Source organism: Columba livia, chromosome 6, assembly GCF_036013475.1.
Source record: "Columba livia isolate bColLiv1 breed racing homer chromosome 6, bColLiv1.pat.W.v2, whole genome shotgun sequence".
In the NCBI taxonomy this organism is placed as follows: domain Eukaryota; kingdom Metazoa; phylum Chordata; class Aves; order Columbiformes; family Columbidae; genus Columba; species Columba livia.
In genome coordinates this window covers 6,136,313-6,162,150 of record NC_088607.1, presented here as the reverse complement: position 1 = coordinate 6,162,150, position 25,838 = coordinate 6,136,313, and the positions used below count along the sequence as shown (strand labels likewise).

The 25,838-nt window shown below is 39.6% G+C and overlaps 1 protein-coding gene across 1 annotated transcript; it reads left to right on the top strand.

The window, feature by feature from the left end:
* The first annotated feature begins 21 nt into the window (after positions 1 to 21).
* On the top strand, positions 22 to 23,168 carry SEC23IP (SEC23 interacting protein). The gene is given in 21 exon segments (XM_065066871.1): positions 22 to 83; positions 85 to 226; positions 228 to 516; positions 4,586 to 5,115; positions 6,468 to 6,663; positions 7,136 to 7,329; positions 7,654 to 7,743; positions 8,728 to 8,848; positions 9,175 to 9,264; positions 9,882 to 10,023; positions 11,262 to 11,470; positions 12,123 to 12,241; positions 12,787 to 12,957; positions 13,169 to 13,264; positions 13,440 to 13,646; positions 14,286 to 14,441; positions 15,191 to 15,293; positions 16,364 to 16,549; positions 17,462 to 17,624; positions 20,446 to 20,546; positions 22,031 to 23,168. Coding segments are annotated over 20 exon segments (3,348 nt in total). The 3' UTR covers positions 20,528 to 20,546; positions 22,031 to 23,168.
* The last annotated feature ends 2,670 nt before the right edge of the window (positions 23,169 to 25,838 follow it).

The window sequence follows — 25,838 nt, the reverse complement described above, 5'->3', positions numbered from 1 at the left end:
CCCGGCCCGCGCTCACCGAAGATGCCCTGCACGATGCTGAAGGGGTTGTTGAGCCAGTCGGCCACGCACGGCATGGCGGGGGCTGAGCCGCGCCGGGGACACGGGGGCAGGCAGGGGGCTGCCGGCGTCCTGCAGCCGCCAACTCCCGCTCACAAGCCTCGCACGGGGGCTCCGCGCTTCCGCCCTCCCTCTCCTCCTCCTCTTCCTGCGGCAATGGCGGCGCTGCTAGGGCCGGGCCCGCCTTCTCCTCCTCACCCGTACGCGGAGAGGCCGCCAGGGCGCGTCGCCGCCGCCGCCATCTTAGAAGAGGGCAAGGCGGTGCGGGCGGAAAGGGCCGGGCCGCCGTGGGGAAGGGACGTGGCCGCGGCGCAGCCATGGCGGCGGCGAAGCCCGGGGGGACCGGCGGCACCAACCTGCTGTTCTCTTCCTCTGCCACCGAGTTCAACTTCACCGTGCCCTTCATCCCAGTCAGCCAGGCCCCGGCTGCGCCTCCGGGACCCGCTCTCCTGGCCGCCGGTAGGGAGGGAGGGCGGGGGGGGTTGTGAGGGGAGCGGGAGGGCGCGGGGGGTGCGCGGGGCCCGGCGGGGCAGGGCCGCTCCGCGCCGCCGGTTAACGGGCTGAGGAGCCGGGCCGGGAGCTGCCAAGGGGCGCTGGGCCCCTGGCCAGCGGCTGGACCCGCATCTTTTCTCCTCGGGGCTCCCCGATCCGGGGTCGCTGCCCGGCCCCAGCGCCTCAGGAGCCGCAAATTGCTGGAGATGTGTATGTGCTGGGTACCTGGGGCTGGTTCTGTGTCCAGCGAGGCGGGGTGGTTATCATTGCTGGGGACTGGACTAGATGATCTTTCGAGGTCCCTTCCAATCCCTAACATTCTGTGATCACGAACTGAAAAGTTCATTGATTGGTATTTTTGTTTCGGCAATTAGAAGTTGTCAGTACAGGTGTATACGTAGTGTTCTCATTGACCTTATCAGTGTTTATAAATATGTAAAGGGTGAGTGTCAGGAGGATGGACAAGGGGCAGTGGGTACAAACTGGAACACAGGAGGTTCCACTTAAATATGGGAAGGAACTTCTTCTCAGTGAGGGTGGCAGAGCCTGGTCCAGGCTGCCCAGGGGGTTGTGGAGTCTCCTTCTGTGCAGACATTCCAACCCGCCTGGACACCTTCCTGTGTAACCTCATCTGGGTGTTCCTGCTCCATGGGGGGATTGCACTGGATGAGCTTTCCAGGTCCCTTCCAATCCTTAACATTCTGCGATTCTCACTTTTTTTTTTTTTCATGCTTCCCTTCCATGTTTTCACCTGTTTTCCCTGTGTGAAAATATGTTAACCAGGCACCTTAAACTTCCATGTTAGTTTAACCATTTTTTTCTGGAACAGGCTCCCCAGGGAGGTGTCATAGCCCCAAACCTGACAGTGTTCCAGAAGAGACCGGACAACGTCCACAGACACACGGTGTGACCTGTGGGGTTGTCCTGTGCAGGGACAGGAGTTGGACTCGATGATCCTTGTGGGTCCCTTCCAACTCAGGACATTCCAAGATTCTATGAATATCCTTTCCTTCTAGAGCCTTAATGGTGTTCCAGGCACATGTGTGTGCAACTTAAAATCTGGTGCTGAAACAGTTTCAGGTGAAGGAATGGAATTTTCTGGAAATGTGTTCAGTCTGAGATTAAAGCTCTAAACATTGGAAATGCACCCAGAAATCAGGTAGTCTGAATTTTACTGCATTGGTACATGTCGAGTCCAAAGTCCAAGTCTTGATTTCAATGCTGTTGTGTATTAGCTAAAATGAGTATTAATATACCTGGAAATCAATGGGATACATCTCTAGATTATAAAAAAAGGGTTTGTCAAGTGTGGCTTTGAGACATTGTTTTAGATTGACCGCATCCTTTTTGGATGGGACAGGTAAAAGCATTAGAATGATATTCCTTCTTACGTGAGGTATCTAGGTAGCTGATATACTTACTACTTCCATTTTTGCAATCCTTATTGTTTTTATTTCTTGCAAATACACATTGGTTTTAATTTTTTTTTTTTAAAAGGTACTTTTTAATTGCTACTCTGGCCAGTATCTTTGCACAAATGACTCTGATGTGGCAACTTCTTAAAGACTTTGAAGCCAGCCAGTGACAAAATCTGATGGGATTTCATTAACATCATGAATCATATAATTTCCATGTCAATTAAAATTTGATGAGATGAAGATTCACAGTTTTGCAACTGGAGTGAATTTCAGTGTCAGAGGTTGTGCCATATTCTGTGTCTGTCCCAGTAAGGCTCCTGTCTGATTAAATGGGCAATTTCTGTGGTCCGTTGCACTCCTGGTTTGTCCAGCCAGGTGTCATAGGGATCTGGCTGTGGAGGGCATTTTGCATCTTGAATCATAGTTTGAAGCAGGAGGGAACAAGATCTCAAGTTTGAAATTGTGTAAAGTGCAATAAGAATTGATCTCAGAAATTGTTTGACATCTGGCAGCCTGCATTAGGAAGCTGTGTGCAGTCATATATTTGTTGTGTCTCCAAGAGTAAGTAAGAAGCTTTGCAGTTTGACAATAGAAGATACATTTTCTGGCTCAGGTGTGGGTGAAGTAACCAATATACTTAGGGTAGATAGAGAGGAGGAGGTGGACTAATGTCACCTGTGGTTGTCAGGTGACAATAGGGAGGGATATGCAGGAGGTTGTCAGACAGTCACAGTATTGTATATGGGAAGAATACTGCCCTTGTATGTCAGGGCTCATAGAGAATATTTAAATTTGTATGAAGTGCTTCTTTTTCTGCCAGTCTAAGCTTATGTTCCAATGTAATTTTTGCAAAATTAGAAAAAGGCAAAGTAGAAAGTAATGTATTGTGTTAGAAAACTCTGTGTGTGTATATATATATATATATGTATATTTTTTGTTTTGGTAGAACACCTCATTTTGAAAGGAAGGATACAGTTAGACTAAATCTCTGAAACCAAGTTGAAATTGGAGAATAGTAGATGTTTTGTCAATGGACATTTGGTAAAGGCCTTGAAAACTCTTCAGCACATTGCTATGTGTTTATCATGGGGTGGATTGCCAGCTCGGACACCACTTATTTCAGGAAGCAGAGAATTGACAGTGTGGTGCATAGTGTGCTTCTCTCTATTTCGCAATGCTTACGAAATGTGAAAGGAAGAAGAATTTTATTGTTTAGAAGTTGAGACCTTTTATTTAGTATAAATGGCTGTTCTGTTTGTAGTTGGGAGATAATGAATAGGCTTGACTTCATCGTGGTCATTGCCTACAAGTGGTTTTTGTATTCTTCATATGATGGTTCATATACATAGGTTTGAGGTTTTGTTTATTGAAGGGGAATAAAATGCTACAGGTGAAAGTAAGAGAAATTGATAAATGCAGGTGATTCTTGCCTCAAAATGATACCATCTGAAAAGACTACTAAATAAAAGATGGCTAAAATAGTTCTTTTTAGTCATGATAGCTGCTTGGTTTATTATGAATTAATTAGAACAGTAGCTTCCTTGGGAGACTACTCTGTGGATTCCCCCGTGCTCCCTTGATACTCTATATTACAGTTATGCTGGCTGCGGATAAAGACATTTTTTACTGGCTCCTTGTAGCTCCGGAGATACTTGGTCTCTCTCTTTGGCTGGGGACTGAGTAGCAGAGAAGCAATGATACCTCTGTGTTTTCTACCCCATAGCCTGGGGAATATTTGATCGCCAGAGCAGTTGGCAACACACTTTGACTGTAAGACCTATGATAAACTGCTTTTCACCCCGCTTGTTACTAGATCGCTGCAAAGCAGAAAACTGGGATTGACCAGGACCTGGTTTATGTATTTTCTCAATGTGTAAGGGCGGTCATGGCCTTGCACATTTTTAAGCCCTCTCCGGCAATTCTGTGGAATGAGGACTGACTTTTCTGCACCAGAGTTTTAGCCCTTATGCCAGCCTGGAGCAGGATTTTTAGAGAGAACTGGAATAAGTCTTGTTCATCAAGGGACTTGGAGTGATGAGTTGTGGCCACCTCGCACATAAAATGGTAAATCTTGTGAGGACTGAAGGAGCAAGTGACAATAGACTGGTTAACCACTAGGTTTGGTCTCATTGGGAATGTTCTTAAGCTCTACTATTGAATTTTATCTTGGAATTCTAAAAACTAGAGCTTAAAGTCCTATACTTTGTAACTGTTTTCATGGTGAAAGGGAATGAACCAAGGCTGCTATGGCGTTTGGTACACATAGGGGAAATTGGAAGGGAACTTAGTGCCCTGGAAGCAGGGGTCTTTGCCAGCTTGGCTTGGGAATGCTCTGATGTCAGTCATGCTTTGGTTTCATTATTTCAGATTTTTAAGATTTGTTGCTTTATCTGTGCACGCTGGGTGACTTTTATGATTTATTTTAAATGTTCTTGAAGACTTGGTATCTTTTGTTTCATTTCATGGTGTGTTTAATCATCAAGGATGTGCAAGCTTTGTAATGCTTTTAGCTTTATGGGGGCCAACAGAGTTTTGGAAATAACGTTACAGAACATTTTGACTACATACACTAACTAGTTTGAATCTCTCACACTCAAGTGATCTTTTTGTTTTTGCAGATGATTCGGCAGATGTTGGTGAAGAGGACAGCTTCTTGGGTCAGACTTCTGCCAGCCCAAATCCACCGCAGACTTTCAACTATTTCTCTCAAGTCCCCAGCAGCAGTGATCCATTTGGAAGTATCGGGCAGCCACCCTTGACAACGGCTGCCCCACCTGTTGGGCCACCACCCTTCTCCAGGCCTCCCACTTCACTTCCACTTGCGTCTGGGTCGCAGGATGGGCAAAATGCCTTTTCAGCGCATATTCCCAAGTCACAGTCCTCTTACAGCACACCACCTACTTCACAGGTGGGAATCACGGCGTATCAGACTCCTCAGCAGAGCTGTCCCCCGCCTGCAAATGCGGCTGCTCTTCCCCAAGGAACATCTCAGCAGGGGTATAACCCTTACCGACACACCACCCTGAGCAGCAGAGCTAACCCGTACCTTACCCCGCCACAGCTGCAACAGAGTCCCGCGCCTACTCACCCGCCATCCTCCGTGCCGCCCGTCCAGATGTATCAGACACCTCCAGGGTCATTGACACAGGTATAGAAATCATGCCTCATGTCCTGGTACCAGAACAAAAATTAAGTCACTTTTCTCTTTGAATTGCATATTTTATCTTTTGAAGATTGCTTTTTTCTGACATAAAATGTCTTCAACCTTTTCTGAGCGCAAAATCTTTTCACAAGAACTAGTCTGGAACTGTTGCTTTAGGAAAATTTCCTTATCTGTAAAATGAGAGTGCTCTGAGGCTGTAGCTATGTGAGCCTCTGGCGTCAGAAACAAAGCCAGGTTGTGAAGTTGCGTTGCTCTTTTCTGTCTGTTACTGAGTTTGCTGCCATGTCAGCCGACCTGCTGCATCGTTGTTTGTGCCTCTGCTGTAAATCAAGTCATTTACAGGTCATTTACAAGTTACAGCGTTAAAAATCGCTTTTCAAGCTGGTTTTGCTGGTGAAGCCACAAGCTGTATGTAAATTGCACAGATTGTCAGCAAACCTTTGAAAACACACAGGTTCAGGTTTTTGTGTGATGCAAAGCATGAATCTGCATTCTTTTTTACCTTCACAACCTGACAAATTTTCCTTAAAAACAACAAAAATTCTTTTTATTTTGCCCGAGCTATCGCTATGTTGCTGATATTGTGAATAAAGAATAGAAAGATTATATAATGACAAAAACCATAGAAAAGGCAGTAGAATTTGAACAATCAGAACTTCTAATTGGTTAATTTTATATGTTGTACAACATGTTATTTTTCTTTTCTTAAAATGTATCAACTAAACCCGTTGTTACTTCTGACATGACTCACTTTTAGTTGTACTGAGATCTCTGTGCAATTTGTATGAAATCAGCTTTATGTGGGCTACAGGCCCTTTCAAAATCGGTTATTTTTCTTGTGTTGCTGAGGCTACACTTGAGTTTGAAATCTGCCCGTCCTGACCACTTTGCAGGACAAGAGCTATTACTGAGGTGGGCACTTATTAAAATTGACAATCTTTATGCAAAAATGCAATTAGGTATAAATGAATAATGAGAAGAATAGGTTTTTGTTTTCATGTCAGATTTGATGGCTGTAAGAAATAAGCTCAGCCTGAGTTTTGAAAATTTAGGAGGACATTTTAAACCTAGTTTTAGGTAATCAAGGTGCTAGGCCATAACAGTTTTGAACAATATTTGTGGGAACAAAATTCACATCCTTTCTCAATTTGAAAATGTCAGTCTTTTCAAAAACATAATAAAGTGGACATCCTTTCTATAATATTGTTAGACTGAAGGATTACATTCTTAGGGAAAAAAAATATTAGAAATAAAGGCTCAGAGTGTTCTCTGTAGTTTTTACAGAACTGATACTTGGCTGTGTGACATTGAGGTGATGAGCCCATGTGTATTTTCAGTTTCCACAGCCTCAGTCACAGCTCCAAACTCCCAGACCTGTAGGTCCACTGGTCCTGGCACCTCCTGTTTTGCTGCAGAACCAATACGAGCCAGTTCAGCCCCACTGGTTCTACTGTAAGGAGGTGGAGGACAAGCAGCTATGGATGCCATTCAGTAGTCTGGATTCTGCAAAACTGGAGGAAGTCTATAATTCTGGTAAGTCGTATCTTAACTCAGAGGTGAGCAGAAGGACTAGCAGAAAGATATTAGAATAATGCCACTTGTGTTTAACAGAGTGATATGGCAGTAATAAGTAATGTTAGTACATATCTCAAAGATGTATTTCATGCCACTAAATTTATTTACTTACATTGTCAGTGTTAAGATGTACATCCCTGTTTGTTCATAGAACTCCTAGTTATCTGTGTCTTGGTTTGCCTTTTTGTTAATCTCTGTCAGCTGTGGAGTAAGTATTCATATTTGGGAGTTGTTCAAAGCTTTTTCTTGTTGTGTAATAGAAGCATTTTAGGAGCAACACAATGGTTGCGTGATATTATGAAGCTTCTCTTCCATAGTATAACTGTCAGAATGGCTTATCGTTCATCACAGAAGTGATTTGTGCTGGGGTGAGAGAGAAAAAAGATCGTATGTGTTCGTATTGTAACCGTGTATGACTTTTATGTCATAGTCCAGCCTGATCCTGAGAGTGTGGTTCTGAGCACAGACGGAGGACGCTACGATGTGTACCTGTATGACAGAATGAGGAAAGCAGTTTACTGGGATGAAGAACCTTCTGAAGTGAGACGATGCACGTGGTTTTATAAGGGAGACAAGGATAGCCGGTTTATTCCTTATGCTGAGGATTTTAGCGATAAGCTGGAGGTTAGTATTATCTTTACATAAACAAAGAACTTGATAGTTCTTTGCATTTATGGCCTTAGAAATACCTTTTGTGTTTCATTAAAATGATTTCCAGAATGTGCTTTCTGGAACATAAGTAAGCAAATCCTGGAAAGCGGAGTTGCTGGAATGCCCCGTTGCTCATGCATGGGTCCTGCACTGCTGTGACCTAGAATCAACTCGTGGAGTGCTTCATGTGACACTTTTGTATAAAGTTCAGTAAATTATAGCCTTAACATTACAGACTGTGCACAAGCCCAAAATATAGTGGCATACTGATTTCATGTAACTTGTTTACTGTTTCAGGCAGAATATAAAAGGGCTGTAACTACAAATCAATGGCATCGGCGACTTGAATTTCCAAATGGGGAGACAATTGTTATGCATAATCCCAAGGTAATACGTTTTGGTGATTGGTTCTCACAGAATTCACTAGGGGTGAATGAGCAGATGGATGGAAGCATAAATTGAATGCAGTCTTAGTCTTGCTTGAATTGTACTTGTTGATTGCTTTGAATATGTGTGCATTAAAGGTGATAAAGTTTATAGAACACTGAATTCCTCCTTGCTTCAATATGCTGTCTCATGATTAAAAGACAATGCTTTCTGAAACCTAAGAAGAATAAGGGTTTACATAGTAAATATTTTGACTAAGCATAACTGGCAGCAAATGGGATACAATTTGAATTAGTTTAACCTCAGACAGTCTGTACCAAATGGAAGGTAATGTAAACTGAGTGCTTTCACGGGGAGAAGAGCATTAATGTAACTGTAAGGTAATGTGTGTATCTAAGCCATGAGAAATCTTCCACTGTAACTATTTTTAAACCATGAGAAAGTATAGCAAAAAAACCCTGAAAAGTTACTCTAAATATTTCGTTAACAGTCTCTTGTGATTAAAACATGGACTTCAACCTTATCTCCACCTTGTGATAGAGTAATTGTATAATAAATAGGGGTAGTGTTCAGATTGCTCACATAAACAGTAGTCTGTTAAGGAACAGTATGTGTGGGGGTTTAGCAAAGAAGAGTTTGAATAATGCTTGTTGGAGGAGTTAAAATTGTTAAGAGTTACTGAGCAGGCTGCCTTCTTCAACTAGTGATTATTTTTGTTTAAAGCATCTGGTTGCTTTTAAAACTAACGAGATTTATCTGTGTTATTTCGGAATATAGTTTTAGTGAAGCTGTCACTGCCACAGGGAATAGCCCTAGGGTTTTCTAAGTCTTTTTTTTTTGCATTTGTGCTAATTAAAGAAAACAGTTGTCTCAGATGCAAGGTGAAGCAGTCAAATTAGATTGTGTTAAGCTATGCAATGCATTCAGACTAACAATATGAAACATGAGGATTTTGTGTTTAATTGGATGATGTATTTTTTTCAGGTCATAGTTCAGTTCCAACCTTCTGCGATACCAGATGAATGGGGCACCACTCAAGATGGTCAGGCAAGACCCAGGGTAGTAAAACGTGGGACGGATGCTGACCACGATGAAATTCCTGATGGTACGTGCGTACTGCGCGTGGGTCTGCAGCTGGAGCAGTCAGTTCGGCTTTGTGCAAAAGTTGGACAATAGTGGGTAAAACAGCAATGTGCTGCTCATGCCCGGAGTCTAAATTTGTTCCTTAGTCTAAGCTGCCTGAAAGAGATTAGCTAGTTTTGTTTTTTTTTAATTGAAGGAGTCCAATGGGCTATGTTATATCCTGAACCATGTTATGCAGTAGGCATTATAAAGCAAGTATATCTTAAGGTTACTTGACTCTAAACTTCACCGCTGCAGTACATGTCGGTACTCTGAATTTTTTATTTTTTTTTTTTTTTTTTTCTACAGGAGAAATGTCCCAAATTGACCATCTAGTATTTATGGTTCATGGCATAGGTCCTGTATGTGACCTGAGATTTAGAAGCATTGTTGAATGTGGTAAGTTTTTTTGCTTCTTTTAATGAGAAGTCATGTTCTTAACTAAGCAGTTAACGTGGGTCTCTATATCACTCATTCAGATAAGCGTGTACCTAATGTTAAGAAGTTCAGTTTTAAGTAGGATTTTTTTTCCTGATTATTTCCTGAAGTGCATTCTGTGTATTTTTCAGTCTTACAGCTTTAACTGTTATTATTAGTCCTCAATATTAGACTTGGAGAGTGGTTTGGCTTTGGGCTTTGTGGGGTGTGGTATTTTTTGTGGTGTGGGTGTATGTATTTGCTTTGTGTGGTTTGTGTGGGGTGGTTTTTGTTTGCTTTTTGTTTTAAATACATTCCAGCACAGCTGACTAAATTAAGAAGGCCATGTCTGGTCATGGAGTAAAAATGCATTCTTTGTGAGATACATCGAAGCTTGTTAGAAAATCCACTTTTACAAAAGATATATTTTCTCAGGGGAGTAATATTATAGTTACAAAGATTTTTCCACTTTGCAGTTTCCTTCATTTGTATTTTTACCATGTCTGAAAACGAAGAAGGGGGGAAAAAAAGAATATTTGTAATTGTATTATACTTGAGTACTGCTACTAGCAGATTTTCATTCTTCTTCTTTTCTGCAGTTGATGATTTTAGGACTGTTTCTCTGAAGCTGTTGCAGGCTCACTTTAAGAAATCTTTAGAGGAACGTAAAGTGAGCAGGGTGGAGTTCCTGCCGGTTCACTGGCACAGTGCTCTGCATGGAGATGCAACAGGTGTAGACAGGTGAGTAGATTGTTTAGTGTTGTGAACTCTTCATACAAGTGGCATCTTAACAGTTTTCATAAAGTGGATAAAAAGAGAAGTGAATACACTAGATGAATGAAGTTAATAGGCTAGATGAATGAAAGTATGACTGGGTTACAAAAGAGAATTGCTAAATTTTTTAATTAACATTTTGATAAGGAGGATAGGGAAAGCTGGAAAGGCACGTAGAGTATTTTCTCTTGTTTATTTTCGTGACACTGCGTGGCAGGATACGTATACACACGCTTTTCAGTACTGCATGTTTGTGAAAGTGGCTAATATGCTGATAGATGATGGTGAGTGTAGAGGCAGTGATTTTAAGTATGAGATAGTGGGTGTGGAGACGTGTTGTCGTATAGCAGTACATGAATTATGACTAGGCGATTGAGCTAAGTGGTTTTTGGTTTTGGGGTTTTTTTGTTTTAAACAAAGTATCTATATTTAGGTAGGAGTGTTACCACATTTAAAAATCTATTTAAAAATCACATCTTGGTGCCTGTTCCTTTGCTGTTGCTTGACGTTTCAAGCTGTTTTCTCTCGCTCAAAGATGGGAAAGTAGAAATTGGGAGGGTAGCAACCTGAACTGTTTGGAGCACATGCTGGTGTTCTCCAGACTGTTCTAGCTCAGCCAAGTCATACTGCTTTCCTAGAGTTTTAGTCTTTTATTCTTGTTGGAACAGTACATTATCATGAGGAATTAAGGTCTTCATTCTGTGAATCAAAGCAGGCAATGCTAACTGACTAAGGCTCACAGTTCTCTAGCACTTCCACTGCAGCTGTCTTAACTCCAGGCAGGCAGATGGTGATGCTGAACTTTTTCTCCAAAAAGAGTGTTATGTTTCCTGTTAGTTCGATTTAACTTTCAATTTTTTATGCGAGTTCTTTTTCTCTTCCACTCCTACCAGTCTGCTCGCAAAACTTCCATGCTACTGTATGAGGGCAGTGTTGGAACAGAGAAAGGACACTTTCAAGCGTTCTTTCAGCCTGGAGAATAAAAAGGGAACTGTATCTTTCTCAGATATGTACAGTTAGCAGATAGCACTGCCGTATGAATATGCAACAAGGCCAGAAGTCTCTATGTTTTTTTTTAATGTCTGTAGAGACCATATCTAGTATTTACACTGCAGTTCTTCTACCTGTTGTTTCAAAAGCTAACAAAGTTCTTCTCTGCATTTCCTCAAAGGCACTCATGCTTCTAATGATTTTAATGTTACTAGGAACATAAAAAAAATCACTTTGCCGAGCATTGGACGCCTGCGCCACTTCACCAATGAAACACTCCTTGACGTTCTGTTCTACAACAGCCCCACCTACTGCCAGACCATTGTGGAAAAAGTGGGGATGGAGATGAATCGATTGTATGCGCTTTTCATGAGTCGCAACCCAGACTTCAAAGGAGGAGTCTCTGTGGCTGGACACAGTTTAGGTAACTGTCAAAGGAATTGATTGGGGATTAAACCAACATTCGTGCGCTAAGGGAACTTGAACGATTGTTAAGCGTAAGGTTAAAATTAGCTGATAGGGCATGGCTATCTTTCAGAATAGTGCTGACTAAAAGTCAAACACTTCTCAGTAGTTAAGTTTATAAAGCTTTGAGCAAGGGTGCGTGAATTCTCCCCCTGCCTTAGTTCCCTATGCGAAGACTTAGTGTCTAATTCATGTTTAAAAGTTGACAGATTATCTGGTGTCTTGTTAGGTGGGTAACTTCTGTGTCTTAGAACCCCCACTTAGTAAATTAAGATGATTTTTTTAGATCAGCAAATAAGTGTTATAAAGGCAGATGACATACTGTTTTGGGCTGGTACTTCCAGTTTGGTAAACCGTGTAAGATGGTTAAGGAAAGACAGTTTAATCATGGCAATTTCATAAAGTTATTTCACATAAATGGGAAAAAAAAGTTTGCTTTTTGCTGAGAATGATCATGTTCATGTTAATATGTGGGGGTTTCAGTTTTAATTCAACCATCGTTTTTGATCAATGCGTACATTGCTATTACTATTGCATATCAATCTTCCTTAGGATTTATGGACAGGAAAATCTGTCATTTTTCCCAAGGCAACTTTAATTCCTATTTCTAGGTTCCTTAATTCTATTTGACATATTGTCTAACCAGAAGGACTTGGCTTCATCAGTAAGTAGCGGACCATTCTCTGGTGTTAATGGGACTGTAAAGGATATGGCTGTTCATGATAAACAGGTAATTTGCATTCTAATCTTTCCAGGCAAATAGGTCTGGTGTTTTCAGAATTTATTGGCTGAAACACAATTGTGGCTTCTGATATTACATTTTAATATATTAATGGAAATGTGTAACTTAGTAAATATTGTCGATTCTCAGGACAAACTACTTGAATCTCTCTAAAGTTATGAGTTTACTAGTAATGGGATTTGATCATGAACATCAGCTTTGACCTTTGTGGACCCACAACTTGGTCTTAACAGTAGCTGAATGGTGGGGGAGATGTGTAAGAGGAAGAGAATCTGTCTGTGTTCAGGCTGAAACCAGTGATTAGCTTGATGATTGCAAGGAAATATATTCTTTTTGTGTTGGAAATCACAAGAAACCTTTGTCACTTTTAAATTTATGTTTTGCTGGTCAATTACTAGTGGAAAATCTGTATCCTGCTTTATGAAAAATGGGCATGAAGTTACAAAGCTTACCTATAATAAGGTTTTTATTTGCTGCATATTGGCTTTCCACTGTTATATCATGTGATTCTATTTCTGTGCTGTTTTGTGAAGATGACTGAAGATACCAGTTCCTTGGGCTCCTCAATTACTACTTCTGGTGATGACCTTTGTGAGCCTGAAGTAGATGATGATGTTCCTACTTTGCAGAAGACACTGGAAATGCTCAGTTTGTCAGAGTATGCAAGCACGTTTGAAAAGGAGCGGATTGACATGGAGTCTTTGGTAAATAATGTTCACTTAACTTATGAGGGTTTCCTATGATATGGAGGTTTATGTTGTGTGTGTCTGTTTAGGGCACTTTGTGTCATGTTGTCTTAATTTTTTGGTGATTTCTTTAGCTTTGCGAAATGTCTTATCTAATTCATAAGTCATTGCAAATAAGAGATGATATATGCTACTACAACAGTTCTGATGTGTGTGGGGCTTTTTTTAGCTGATGTGTACAGTCGATGACCTGAAGGAAATGGGGATACCTCTTGGACCAAGAAAGAAAATAGCTAACTTTGTAAAAGACAGAGCAGCAAAGCAGGTAAATACATTTTTCAGGAATGAAATAAAAAAATATTAAGCAAATGTAACTGACTTCCTTGCTGTGGAGTAACTTCTATTCTTTAACACACTTGTTAACACTATGGATATATAAAAGGAATTTTGACAACAGTGAAATAAACTTTTTCTCCTTGTTTTGAAACTTGTCTCAAAAGGAACAAAAGAAAGCAGTAGCAGAAAAGAAGGCGGTGCTGGCTGCCACACTCCAAACACAAGAAGATGCCCAGAAAGCAAAGGAGACAGTTAGTGCTGTCTCCCCTTCAGAGGCTGCTCAGCTGCACTCAAAGAGGAAACTTCCAGTTGGTGCATCCGTATCTTCTGTGAACATTGACTATGAGTATTTTGAAGTTGGAACTGGCCAGGTGAAACTGCCTTTTGCTTGCTTTCCATTTATTTAGTTATTTGATTTTAATTTTTATTTTATTGTTGATGACTTTGGGCTACTTTCCCTGATTGTTGTACAAAATTATGTTTACGTAGAACCCTACCCTTTGGCCGGAGGGAGGGCTGGGAGAGCGGGTTGGATTGCTGAAAAGCAAAACTTAGTGTAACAAGGATGCTGCTACAATTCATTTTTATCCTTTCAGCTGTAAACACGGTTCTGTTCCAGAAGCAGAACTGTGTGAATGACATAATATTGAATGGTTCTGTGGCTTTGCACATGGTAGCCTAAATTGGTCCATTTATGCTGTTATATTTAAGTTTTACCTCAAACTTAACTTAAAAACCAAACCTCTAAGACTTCCTGTTTTAAATATATTTTTAAACTTTTTTTGTACTTTTATTACTTTTTTTAAAGAAAGCATTTTGATATTAAAATATATTAAAACGTAATGGTACTATAGTAGTAGTATAGAAGAGGGTGATGCAGCTGTAGCTTCCTGGAAGTTCTGTGAGCATGTGATTGATTTAAGACACAACTTGTTTTTCCTTCCACACTAAGCATTATGTTATCTGGCTGGCGGTTCTGAGAGGTTATATATCCAATTTCTGTCTGGTAGGTTTCTGTGGTTTACAGCGCATTGGACTTTGAGCCAGATATTTTCTTTGCTCTTGGTTCTCCTATTGGTGTGTTCCTCACTGTGAGAGGTGTGGAGAAGATTGATGAGAACTACAGACTTCCCACCTGCAAGGGATTCTTCAATATCTATCACCCAGTGAGTAAGCAGAGCTTTTGGGATTTCATTTTGATTGATGCAGATGACAGCAATGCAGAACATTAAGTTTTAACCTCTGAACATTACACCTCCTGTTCTCCTATGTACATTTCTCAAAACACCCTTTTTAAAAAAAAAATGTCCCAACTGAAATATATATTCCAAATATTTGTGGCCTTTACTGTGAAAGAGATGTAGAGCTGGCTGTAGGTTCCATACATGTCATTGTAGGTATGGATTAGCTTGAAAATATTTGCCCTGTTCATTTTCAGAGCTTAAAGAACTTTTAAAAAATTAATTTTGAGAAATTGTAGATTTTTATGAAGTGGTTGTATTTGAGCTGTTTACACAAGTTTTCTGAGTTTCCAGTTAAGATTCTGGGAAATTTAGAACTCCTTAGAGTTTTTGCAGTGCTTGCAGTACACTTGTCCTCTTCTGTCCCATTTGCTTAAGAATGAAATAGTGACATGTTGGTAGAAATCATCAGAGTGCAAGAAAATTTCACTACTCTTTCACTGTTGTGTTTCCTCTTTAGAATCTTTGTAAGAGAACAAGACCTAATTAGTCAATGAACTTGCCTAATCTTATGATTAAACTAAATGTTCAGGAACTGAGTTTCTGTAAACTGAAATAGAACAGAATTTGAGAATGGTTCTCTGTTAATTATAAATAGCAATATTTTTCACGGAAATGTGATAATTGGAATAATTTCTAAGGTGACAAAATGTCAATGTGTTGTTTCTTAACAGCTTGACCCAGTAGCTTACAGGTTAGAACCAATGATCACTGAAGACCTGGATTTAAAACCAGTTCTCATTCCACATCATAAAGGCAGAAAAAGACTTCACCTGGGTAACAACTTATTTCATATATGGATGTCATTACTAATTTACTTGTTTGATGCGTTAGAATATCATAAAATGTCAAGAGAGTAATGAATATTTCTACATATCTGACTTCATGTTTTTCTTGAACATCCACAGGGATTCCTCCCAGCCCCACAACTTTGGCATTCACAATTGCATTCAGATGTAATAATCGTAATTCCTCCAGATTTGAGCTTCTGATTACCAAAGTTCCATTTCAGAATTGTTCTCCATCACTTGTTCACCTTGATTTTTAAGATGATGTGAAACAGAAACTAAATTTACTGTTTTCTTTTACCTTGTCCCTAATGACCACCGTGAAGTGTTTAACTGGTGTCTATTGAAACATCGAGAAGAGTGGTTCCCTAGCCGTTGGTGGGCAAGGACTGGGTTTTGTTGCTCACAAGTATACATCAGATCGAGGTGCTGCACTTAAACTTTGTGTACCTGATAGGAGAGTCAGCTTTGCTGTGCAGTTGACAATATTACTGTTACATGAGTTCACAGACTCCTCCTGAAAGCCTGTCTGCAGGCGCTTGGATGGAGAAATAATGCAGCATCCATACTTGAGAGTGGTACATTAGAGTGAGTCTGCTTTCCTAGACTAGACAAGGTCCTTGTTAAAGGAATGGTTTAGGTTACAAGTCTTAATAAGTGTGTATAGTGAAAGAAAAAAATATGGTCTGTTACTCTTTAGTGGTTTTGCTTTGACATAGCTGAACGTCCATGGAATAGTCGTGTGGTGGTGGGTGGTGAGGGTCAGGGATTGGCTGGTGTAGCTGTTTTTGTGGACCCTTCTGGACTTGGAGGCTGTTGCACTGTTCCCTGTGCTAGTAGGTGTGAATTCATTGACCATACAGTGAGAAATTAACTGTGCATTAATTACATTTTAACTAATATTTTAAAATGGAATAGAGAAGCATGATACACGTGTTCATGACATAGCAGGCCCGTTTCTCCTAATAATTGGGATGTTTTTTGAACAGAGTTTCATCATTCTGATGTTAGTCTATAATTTTAAATCCTTCTCCTATGATGATTTTCTTTTTCCCTTAGAGTTGAGAGACTCTCTGTCTCGTATGGGTTCTGACCTGAAACAGGGTTTTATCAGCTCTTTGAAGAGTGCATGGCAGACCCTTAATGAATTTGCACGTGCTCATACGTCTTCCACTCAGCTACAAGCAGAACTGGAGAAAGTAGCTAACCAAATTAAGGAGGAAGAAGAGAAGCAGGTGGTAGAAGGTATGTGATCACATTGGTTTCCTTACAACACGGCAATCTCAAATTAGTAGAAACGTGAACATTCTAGTGACCGCTTGCTGTCGGATTTTCCTGACCTTATTAAGGAGACTTCTCTGCTTTTGGAGTATTAACATTAAACGTGAGCTCTATTGCTGCATTTTTTTTGTCTTTTAGGAAAGAGAAGTTAAATTTTTAATGGACAATATTTTAGGCTTGGGTTTGTATAACCTTTCAAATTTAAGTCAGAAGGGCAGGTTTTTAAATCAGTTGTGTTTTCTTTCCCCTCAGGGCAAATCAGTATAAATACATATTTATTTGTGAGATATATTCTCTTCAGTAGTGTTCTGGTGAGTTTTTTGGACCAGTCAAGGAACGTTTTAGTATGTACTGTAACAGAAAAAAATGCTGCTGGGGTAAATAAACTTAAGTCAGATATAAATATTACCCTAATGATACCAAGGGCAGGCTTCCTAGTTGTGAGTTATCTGTTGGTCTTTAGTAATACTGGCTTGGTCTATACTTACAAAGAAAACATTCCTCTTAGTTTAAATTGAGGATAGTGATTGACTCTGTGCAAGGGGATGTAAAAAGATATTATTTCAGGTTATTTGCCTGTCAAATGACTGGATGTGTCTATGTATAAACCACGTGGTTTGTTTTTAAAGTTGCTCACCTGCTGCTTTATGTGAGCTGTTCCTCAAACAGATTCTATTTAATCTATTATGGAAGAAAGAAGCCTGTAGTTCCAGTAACCTTTCTGATTGATGCAGTGGTGCAGTCAGTTAAGACTGTAATTATTGTCTTATTGCAAGCACTTGGAAATTATAGCAGGGAAAATGGGTAATTTATCTTGATTATAGTCAAGCGGGCTGTGCTTGAAAATAGTATAAATCTTAAACTCTTTAATTTTAGCTGAAAAGATCACTGAAAGTCCAGAGCCTCCAAAAGATGAAGACTTTTCAGTGAAGATTGGAATGCTAAATGGAGGACGTCGTATTGATTATGTTCTACAAGAAAAACCAATCGAAAGCTTCAATGAATACCTTTTTGCTTTACAGAGTCATTTGTGCTACTGGTAAGAGGAAATATTTGTGATTCTATAAATACTGCTTTTCTGGTATAACTGTATATCTTTACAGGTTGGTAATGACATGCCTGTCGTTTATCTTAACTCCTGTTGTCTGTTATTTACTTGTGACCAATGTGATAACAGCTAGAAACATGCTTCCTGTCTTGAGTATTTTATAATGAAAACTCAGGAGATCTCCGTTAAAAATCATGCCCTAGTGTTTCACTTCAAGTATGTTTTGACAAAAATGGATACGAGGTCCTCATCACTTAATTCTGAAACGGCCTCTCATTTGGAAAGACGTTGCCTTCCCACACAGGCATACTGTAAAGATAAATTTGTTATACTCTGGATGCTCAAGTGTTATATCATTGAGACAATCTGAGTATTAAGGTAAACAGTATATGTGACCGCCAGGAAAGTCAGTCTCGAGGTGTCGCACCTAGATGTCACTGTTAGCTAATAGAACTTCAAAATAAAATGATGTGTTAGCACAAAGTGAACACATCCATCGTCCTGTTTGCAATGAAGATGTATACTGGTCTCTTGAACTTTGACACTCCGAACTCACACCTTTAGCTACAGTCCTTTTCAGAACAAGGAGAGTTCTATCTGTGAGCATTGTGACAACTGTAGTTCTTCAAATAAAACTATTCATGAAGGAATTAGACTACAATATGTAGTAAAACTTTACTACCTTTTCATGCAGGAATGAAAATGCTGGATATTGATGCTCTGCTATAAAAGATTAACAAGTAAAAAGAAGATAAAAGGCACAGTGGGTCTTCCTGTAAATTTGGATGGTTATAATTTACCACTTGCTCATATACAGAACAATTTCTAGAACAAGAAGCAGAGTTTTGCGTCATCATGTAGTCAGCCACCGTACACCATTGCCTTATCTGCTTTTGTTTTGTTTTGTCTTGTTTTGTTTTTTTAAGTGCTTATGAGTTTCAAATGGAGACGGTGTAATTCCATTTGTAGGAATAGCAGTAACTATTGACCTATTTATTGTATTTGCCTTTATGAGTTGTTCTTTTTTTTTAGTGTGTCATTGTATGCATCTTATTACTGTCATAAAATTAAGCACACATGAAAATAGACAAGAAGTGGGATGTTAGAGCAAAGGATGTGTAAACTCTGTTTGGCAACAGGTCAGCACAGCTTTGTATCATGGCCAAGCTGGGGTGGTAGCTGCTGAGCTCAGCAAAATGCTGGGGGTGGAGGGAAGTGACTGGTTTTGTTATTCCGGAAGGAAAATACCAGTGTCTTGTTCGGAGTTCAGCAGGTTCTGGACAAGCAGCGCTGTCACTGTTTATGGTGGTTTTGATTTTCCATAACTAATAATTTTTAGAAGCAGGCATTTTTTTTTTCCAGGGGTTAAAGTATGGAATAGAAAGCTTTACCTGTCAAGGTACTAGTCAAGTCAGTATCATGTTACTAAAGATGAGTAGAAGGGATTTTTACCAGCGCTGCTGAGCTTGGCGCTCTGGCAGGGCTCCCCAGCAGCTGGTGACCCACGGGTGGCAGTGCCGGTGACCCAGTGGTGACAGTGGCAGTGACCCACAGGTGGCAGTGTGGATTCGCAGGTAGAGCTGAAGAACCAGGAGCTGTTTTCCACAAGGCGGCAGCTGATCATTGCCAGGTTTTTTCTCTTTGTCACTCAAGTAAGGAAGATAGGTGCAATGATTAATGACCTAAATTTGAAAGCGTGGGTGTTTCGGTTTTTTTTTTGAGAGGGGTGGTGGGAAAAGCCTTAAATGAAATGATCTGTCGAGAGAGAATGGAGCTTCTGGGGTGATGCTTCTACTTGTCCGCTTGCTCATTTAATAGCAGACACCATCAAGAAACATGGTTGTTATTTCAATGCTTAATTGGGACCTGTAGTCCCTTAGCTTGCACATTTAACTCTGTCCTGGTGCTCTACAAATGGTGTTCCTCACATTTGGAGGATCACAGTTCTGAATGTCTAAATCTTTACTGCCTCCTTATGTCATTTCTTTGAAAAAGCACAGAAATCTACCCTTATCAAACAAGTGCAGCTTTGGGACTGTGTTAAAATGTGCCTGTTTAACTTTGTTACTTTTTACAGTGATTGTTAATCTTTTATACTGGTATCGTTTGCATGTGACTAAAGAACACTTGATAGACAAGTAAGAAAATTAAGTCTGTCCAATGTTGGATTTAAATTCAGATAGTCTGAAGCTTTGATTTTTGAAAAGGGGAGGAAAAACACCAACTTGGAAACATGGCACTAATATTAATCTTTAAATTAGTTGAGGACTTCCTTACATTTTAGTGGTAAGGAAGAGAGGAAGACTATGGATAGTTAATATAGTCTATTTACAAGGAAGTGCCAGCCAGTTAGGATATAAGAATTAGAATATTGCTGGTGGAACTGGTAAGGCTGAGTTTTGACATTGGGCTAAAGAAACCCTTGACAAGCAGCATGTATTATTGGGATGTATTCAGCAGCCCGTCGCAGACAAAAAATGATAGATTATTTGAGGAGATTTAAGCCAAATGACTAACATCAAAGAAGTGGATGAAGAAGGGGATGATTTCAAGTTGCAAACAGAGTAAGTTAGAGAGGACAGAGTGGGGAGAAAAATGCTTTAAATGCATAAGCTAGTCTGATACAGAAATAACACAAAACTAATGAACAATTGTAGCTCAGAGCAAGTTGGTAGAATTAAAGCCATGTTCCCAAAAGATAAGGGCAATAGGTTGTACAAACTTTTTAGAGAACTGGAATGGGATGGAATGTGGCTTACAAGAGTTAGAACATGGACCATACCAAAATAACTTACCTTTTAATTCTTCATAGGGAATCTGAAGACACTGCCTTGCTGTTTCTCAAAGAAATATACAGGACTATGAATATCAATCCTGAACAGCCACAACATTGATGTATAGATCCATGAATTTGTAAGTTTCTTCTAACGTAACTTATGTATTTATATAAAATTCAGCTGCAACTTAGATGTCTTTACTTTCCCTTTTCCTCTGAATTCTAAATTATGAAGCAGGCAGCTGCAAAGTGAGATTTTGATAGAAAAACCGATTTCTAGACTTAAATGCAGGGGAAGTCTTCAAGTTCTTCCCCCCTTAATTCCTAAAATATATCTGCTGTTAGAGATTTTGGTATAGGGTAATATATGCTGGTACAAATACGTCAAAAGTGTGATCTCTCTTTATGATGTTTCTTCCCCAATTAAATTGTTCAGTGAATGTTCAAGTGTAGGAAAACTTGGCGATATTGGATATGATGAAATTTCCTTTACAGTGCAGTAGATGAAATAACACCAACAGTGTTCCAGTGTTGTGATGTGCAAGTTGCAGTGGTGGTTGACCAATTGTGCACGGTATTCTGGGGAAAAAGTCACTTTTCTCTTAAGATGATGTTAAATGTTGATATTGATAAATTAATAAATGAGACTTTTATAAATGCCAGTATTTTATTATCATTGTGTAGCTGACTGAAAGTAGATGGAAAATGATATTACCTGGAAGTTGGTTCACTTTGAAAAGAAATTAAATATACTATGTAATTGAGTGTCTTAGATATGAAATATACTTGCAGGTATTTTTATTTTAAGATGTGTATATTGTGACTGAAGATCCATATTGTACCAGTTTGCATCACTGGATGTAATAGAAAAAGCTATATTCTCTTTTGAGAGGCAAGGAGGAAGAAATATGCACCTTTTCTGTTTGGAATCATATAACAGGGTAGTTTCTGATGTATTTCTCCCTTTTTCACAAGAACTGATAATGTCAGGGTACACAAATACACAGTACAAAGAGAAATACTTGACATTTCAGAGGAATATTCTAGATATCTCTACCTACCACCATACAGTTCTAGTAGTCTTTCGCAACAGAATGTTTCTGGTGGTCGGTTGATAGCATCTCTTTGTAAAATGAAATGTCATAGCTGATCAAATGCATTTTTTTAAGCACGGATAAAGAGTAGGAAAGAGGCAGCACAGCTCTGACCGTGCTTTATCAGTTATCACAGTGGCTTATGCAGAGTCTCAAGTCATAGTTACAGATATTTTTGTCTCTGCTCAGGGTGAAAACACTTGAAGCTTTTTGATACTCTAAATAGATTGGGGTAACTTACTACCATGAGTTAAAGCATCTAGTAGCTAATTAAAATGTAAAGTGAATGGCATCTTATTGAGCAGTTGTGAGCTCTCTCTGTTTGTAATTGTAATTGCCAATTTGTGTCCGCAAAACATATTTCAGGAGCTTTTTTGCGTTAAAACATGGATTAAAAATGTGTGTGGATTTTTAGATCTTTCTGAGTCCTCTTGAGTGCTGGCACATTTATTAGTACTACTGCAGGAATAGAAAACTTGATGTATTTAATATTACCCGTATGTATATGTTGTGTTTTCTCTGCACAGCCACACCTGTTGCTCCGACAGACCTGGTGAAAAGCGTTTTGAAGAACATCCAGTATTTCCGTAGTTACAGATGACAGCATAAGCATCAGGCTTTTTTCCTGCCAGTCTAGAACTCACTCAGATTCTACCTTCTAGTGTCACTCCAAGCAAACTTACATTTTGAGATTATCATCACCATCATTCAAGAGATGGATGGAGTGACACAATTTTGATCTGAAATCAGTTTAATTGTACAGTTGCCAAGTATAAAGTGATCGCTGTGGAAGGTGTTTTTTTGGCGTGCAAATCATTGCTTCTCTCCTTTAGCTCTCCTGTCAAACACGCTTTGCCTATCAAGGCAACGTGTCCTTCTTAAGAAGGATTTGTTGAGAAATGGCAATAATCTGCTTTTCTTGACGCCTTTTTTTGGTCCACCTTGTAGTGAATTGTAGTTAGAACCATCTTTAATGCAGATTACATGAAGCTGTTCATATTTACTAAAAACTAGAAACCAGAATAATTTTCTTACTATTGTAAGTGTGATGGAGATTATTTTATAGAGACCTTTTTAAGCCTCTGTTAAGAGTTTTATTGTGTTGGGGTTTTTTTTTAAGTAAAAATGAACCTTGGACTTGAAAACGTTAGAAGTTTGTTACAGCTAGTTCAGTGTTCACGTCTCCTGAAATGAAGAACAGTTTAAAACAATGTTTTGGTCTGGTAATGGAGGTAATTTTAGTGAAACTAGGTTGCAGTTGTGAGAACTAAAATACTTTCCTTGACCTTCCAGGTTAATATCTCAGAACAGTTGATGTAAATAGAGGAATCTGCAGTTTATGGGCACTAAATAATAATCTAGGTCCAGACCTACAATCCAGACTCTATTGTCATGTAATGAAGTTGAGATGAGTTGGGTACAATGAAATCCTTTGAGTTTCTGTCTCCGAATGCTGAGCTGCTGTAGCTTTCTTCTGGCTTCAATTTACATGCAAATTGTCGCTTTTCTTAATATTAGTGACTTAACCTTACTACTGACTATTTACCTCTGTTATTGCAGCCGATGAGTTTTGAAATGCAGAATGTTTTTCTTTTCTTGGTATATGTAAAATACACATTATTGTGTATATATTTTGATTATTATAATTAAAAATATGTTATTCCAGTGGGTCTTTACAACAAGGTTTTGTATTTCATCACGGAAAACAGGTTGGAAGGGGCCTCTGGAGAGGTTAGTTGGTCCAACTGTGCGGCTCATAGTAGGAGCAGCTTAGGGCCTTGTCCAGGGATGAAGATCCTTTACATCTCTGTGCCCTATTTAATGTTTCACTGCTATGATGGCAACTTTTTTTTCTAATACACAATTGTAATTTCCCAGGTGGAGCTTGTGTCCATTGCCTCTTGTCCTTTCTCTGCCTGTCTTGAAGAATAACACCTCTGTCTTCTTTTGTACCCTCACGTTACATAGCTGAAGACAACAATAAGATTTTCCTGTTGGGCTTCTCAAGACTGAACATTTCCACTGAGATTTTCCTGCATGGCCTGTGCTGTGGCCCTGTGGTCACCTTGGGGCTTTCCACTGGACTTGCTTTAGTTTATCAAAGTCCATCTTCTTCTGGGAAGCAAGTTTGCCAAAGGGAATTTTGCATCCAAACCAAACTTATTTGTATCTTTCTAAATTAACTTCTGAAGGCCGAGATTTCTAAGCTTAGAATTTGCTTTGTTAGCTAGAATATGTATAAAAAAATACATTAAAAAAGAGAAAAGCAAAACCAAACAAAAGAACCCAACAAACCAAAAGAACCCTAAAACCCACAACCCCTGGCATCATTTTCATCGTAAGTATCATGGAGTGGAATTTTATACACTTATGATACTGAATAATCTGATGAAGTATGATTAAGTAGCTCTGATGGTGCCTTGTTCACTTTCTTCTTTTACTATAAAGCCCCTGGGCTGGAGCCCCTGGGAGGGAACAGCAGTGCCAGAGAACCCTAAATGTGCTGGGGGTGCGAGAAGTGCTGCTCTATGGGGGACCATGGCTGGCAAGGAGCTTACTTAGCAACGGAAGGATGCCCAGGGGAGTATTGCAGGTGACATTGTTTTGGGAATATAGCATTAAAATCAATTCTAGTTACATAAATTAAAATTTGACTGCAGCTACAGTAGCTTGCAGTCCGTCTTAAAAGCAAACAGGAGTTTGAACATTAACAAAGGAAAAATGACAGTGAAACCAATGATTATAGAGAACAAAGATGATTTACAAAGATCTGAAGAATTCTGACAAGATATGACACTTAGTTTAGTGAAGTTGTTGAAAAGCAGATGCCTTTACTCTCCTGTGAGGAAGCTTGTTGAACGGTATTTGCTGCTTCCAGATAAGCACCCGTGTATCATTGTATTGATCTTATATCTACAAATTGGTTAATGTGCACAGATTTTTGAAAACGAGTTAATGGAAGGATCAAACTGACTGACTATTCTTTTCTACAAGCACTTTATCCTTGCAGCATTACAGCAGAGAAGATCCATAGGAACTGAAGGTTGTCATTGAGCTCCCCAAAGCCACAGGACTGAAGGGCACAGATAGGAAAAGTGCATAGTGTGCAGAATAAGTTGAAAAACACAACCAACCCACCAAAAAAACCCCAAACCAAACAAAAACAAAGCCAACAACCAAAAACCAAACAACCAGAAAAGTGAAAAACTAATTGGTTTTCACCAAAGTCTCACCTTTCTGGATGTTTCATGTGCTATTCCAGACTCTGCTACAGTCCAGTTTTCCACGGAAGCCTCATCTGGGAAATGAATTTTCAGGTGGAAATTTTTCATGGATGAGTTCTGAGGAAAATATTGGAGCATCTCTAAGAAATCCAGCACCTTTCGAAAAGATTCCCATCTGGACAAAGTGGAATCTTTCATTGCAAACTGATTTCTATTGAAAAACCCTTTAACCTCTGCTCCTCTCCCACTCTTTCAGCAGCCTCTGCTGGCATTGAGCATTTCTGACCTCTGGGAAGAGCTTGCACACCTCAAACTTAGTTAACTAATTTCTCCTGATGGTAGGAGACATCTTGCATAACACTGAAAATATTCAATAACTGTGCTTCTAGAGTTGTCCTGGTCCTTTCCCAGTGTATGTTACGTCAATATTTACAACTTTATGTCTGCAATATGACAAATGTGTAACAAACTCTATCTAAAATGCAATTTCCATAATAATGTTCTCCCTGATTCCTCCCTGTGTGTTATTTTTTTTCCCTTGTGATAAATAAAAAAACCTTAGCATTTTATTTTTCCTTATTTTTCCAGTGCCAGGGTGCTAGTTGGGGGAGACGAAATGTTCCAGTGTAACAGGAGCGGGCACTGGAGAGCAGCACTTTGCAGGGCTGTGTTTCTCAGACCAAGCTAAATATCCTACTACTTTTCTTTTTTTAAATCATCGCTTTGAGTTAGAATGTGTTCTCTAATATTGAAATAAAATAATCCCGTGCATTCTTGCTTAATAACAGGAAACGTTATTTCAAATGCCTGTTCCCATTTTGATACTCTTGGTGTATCTGTATTTAACGGAAGTGGTGTAAGTCACTGACAGCTTACTTTGATTTAATAGGGGCAGTCTGGTGGTTGTTTTCAGACTCTTGTAGCAGCAACTGTTAAAATAAAACATGAGCTTCGCTCTAGATTTCTATCTGATTTTCATAAGTGTAAATCAGGATTAGCTTCCCAGAGGCTAATGGAACCACTCCAGTGTAAACACAATGACAAACAGACCTGCTGGGACTCGTCATTTCCAGAGAGTCAGTGAGGGGTTTTTAATTTAAATGCCAATTCC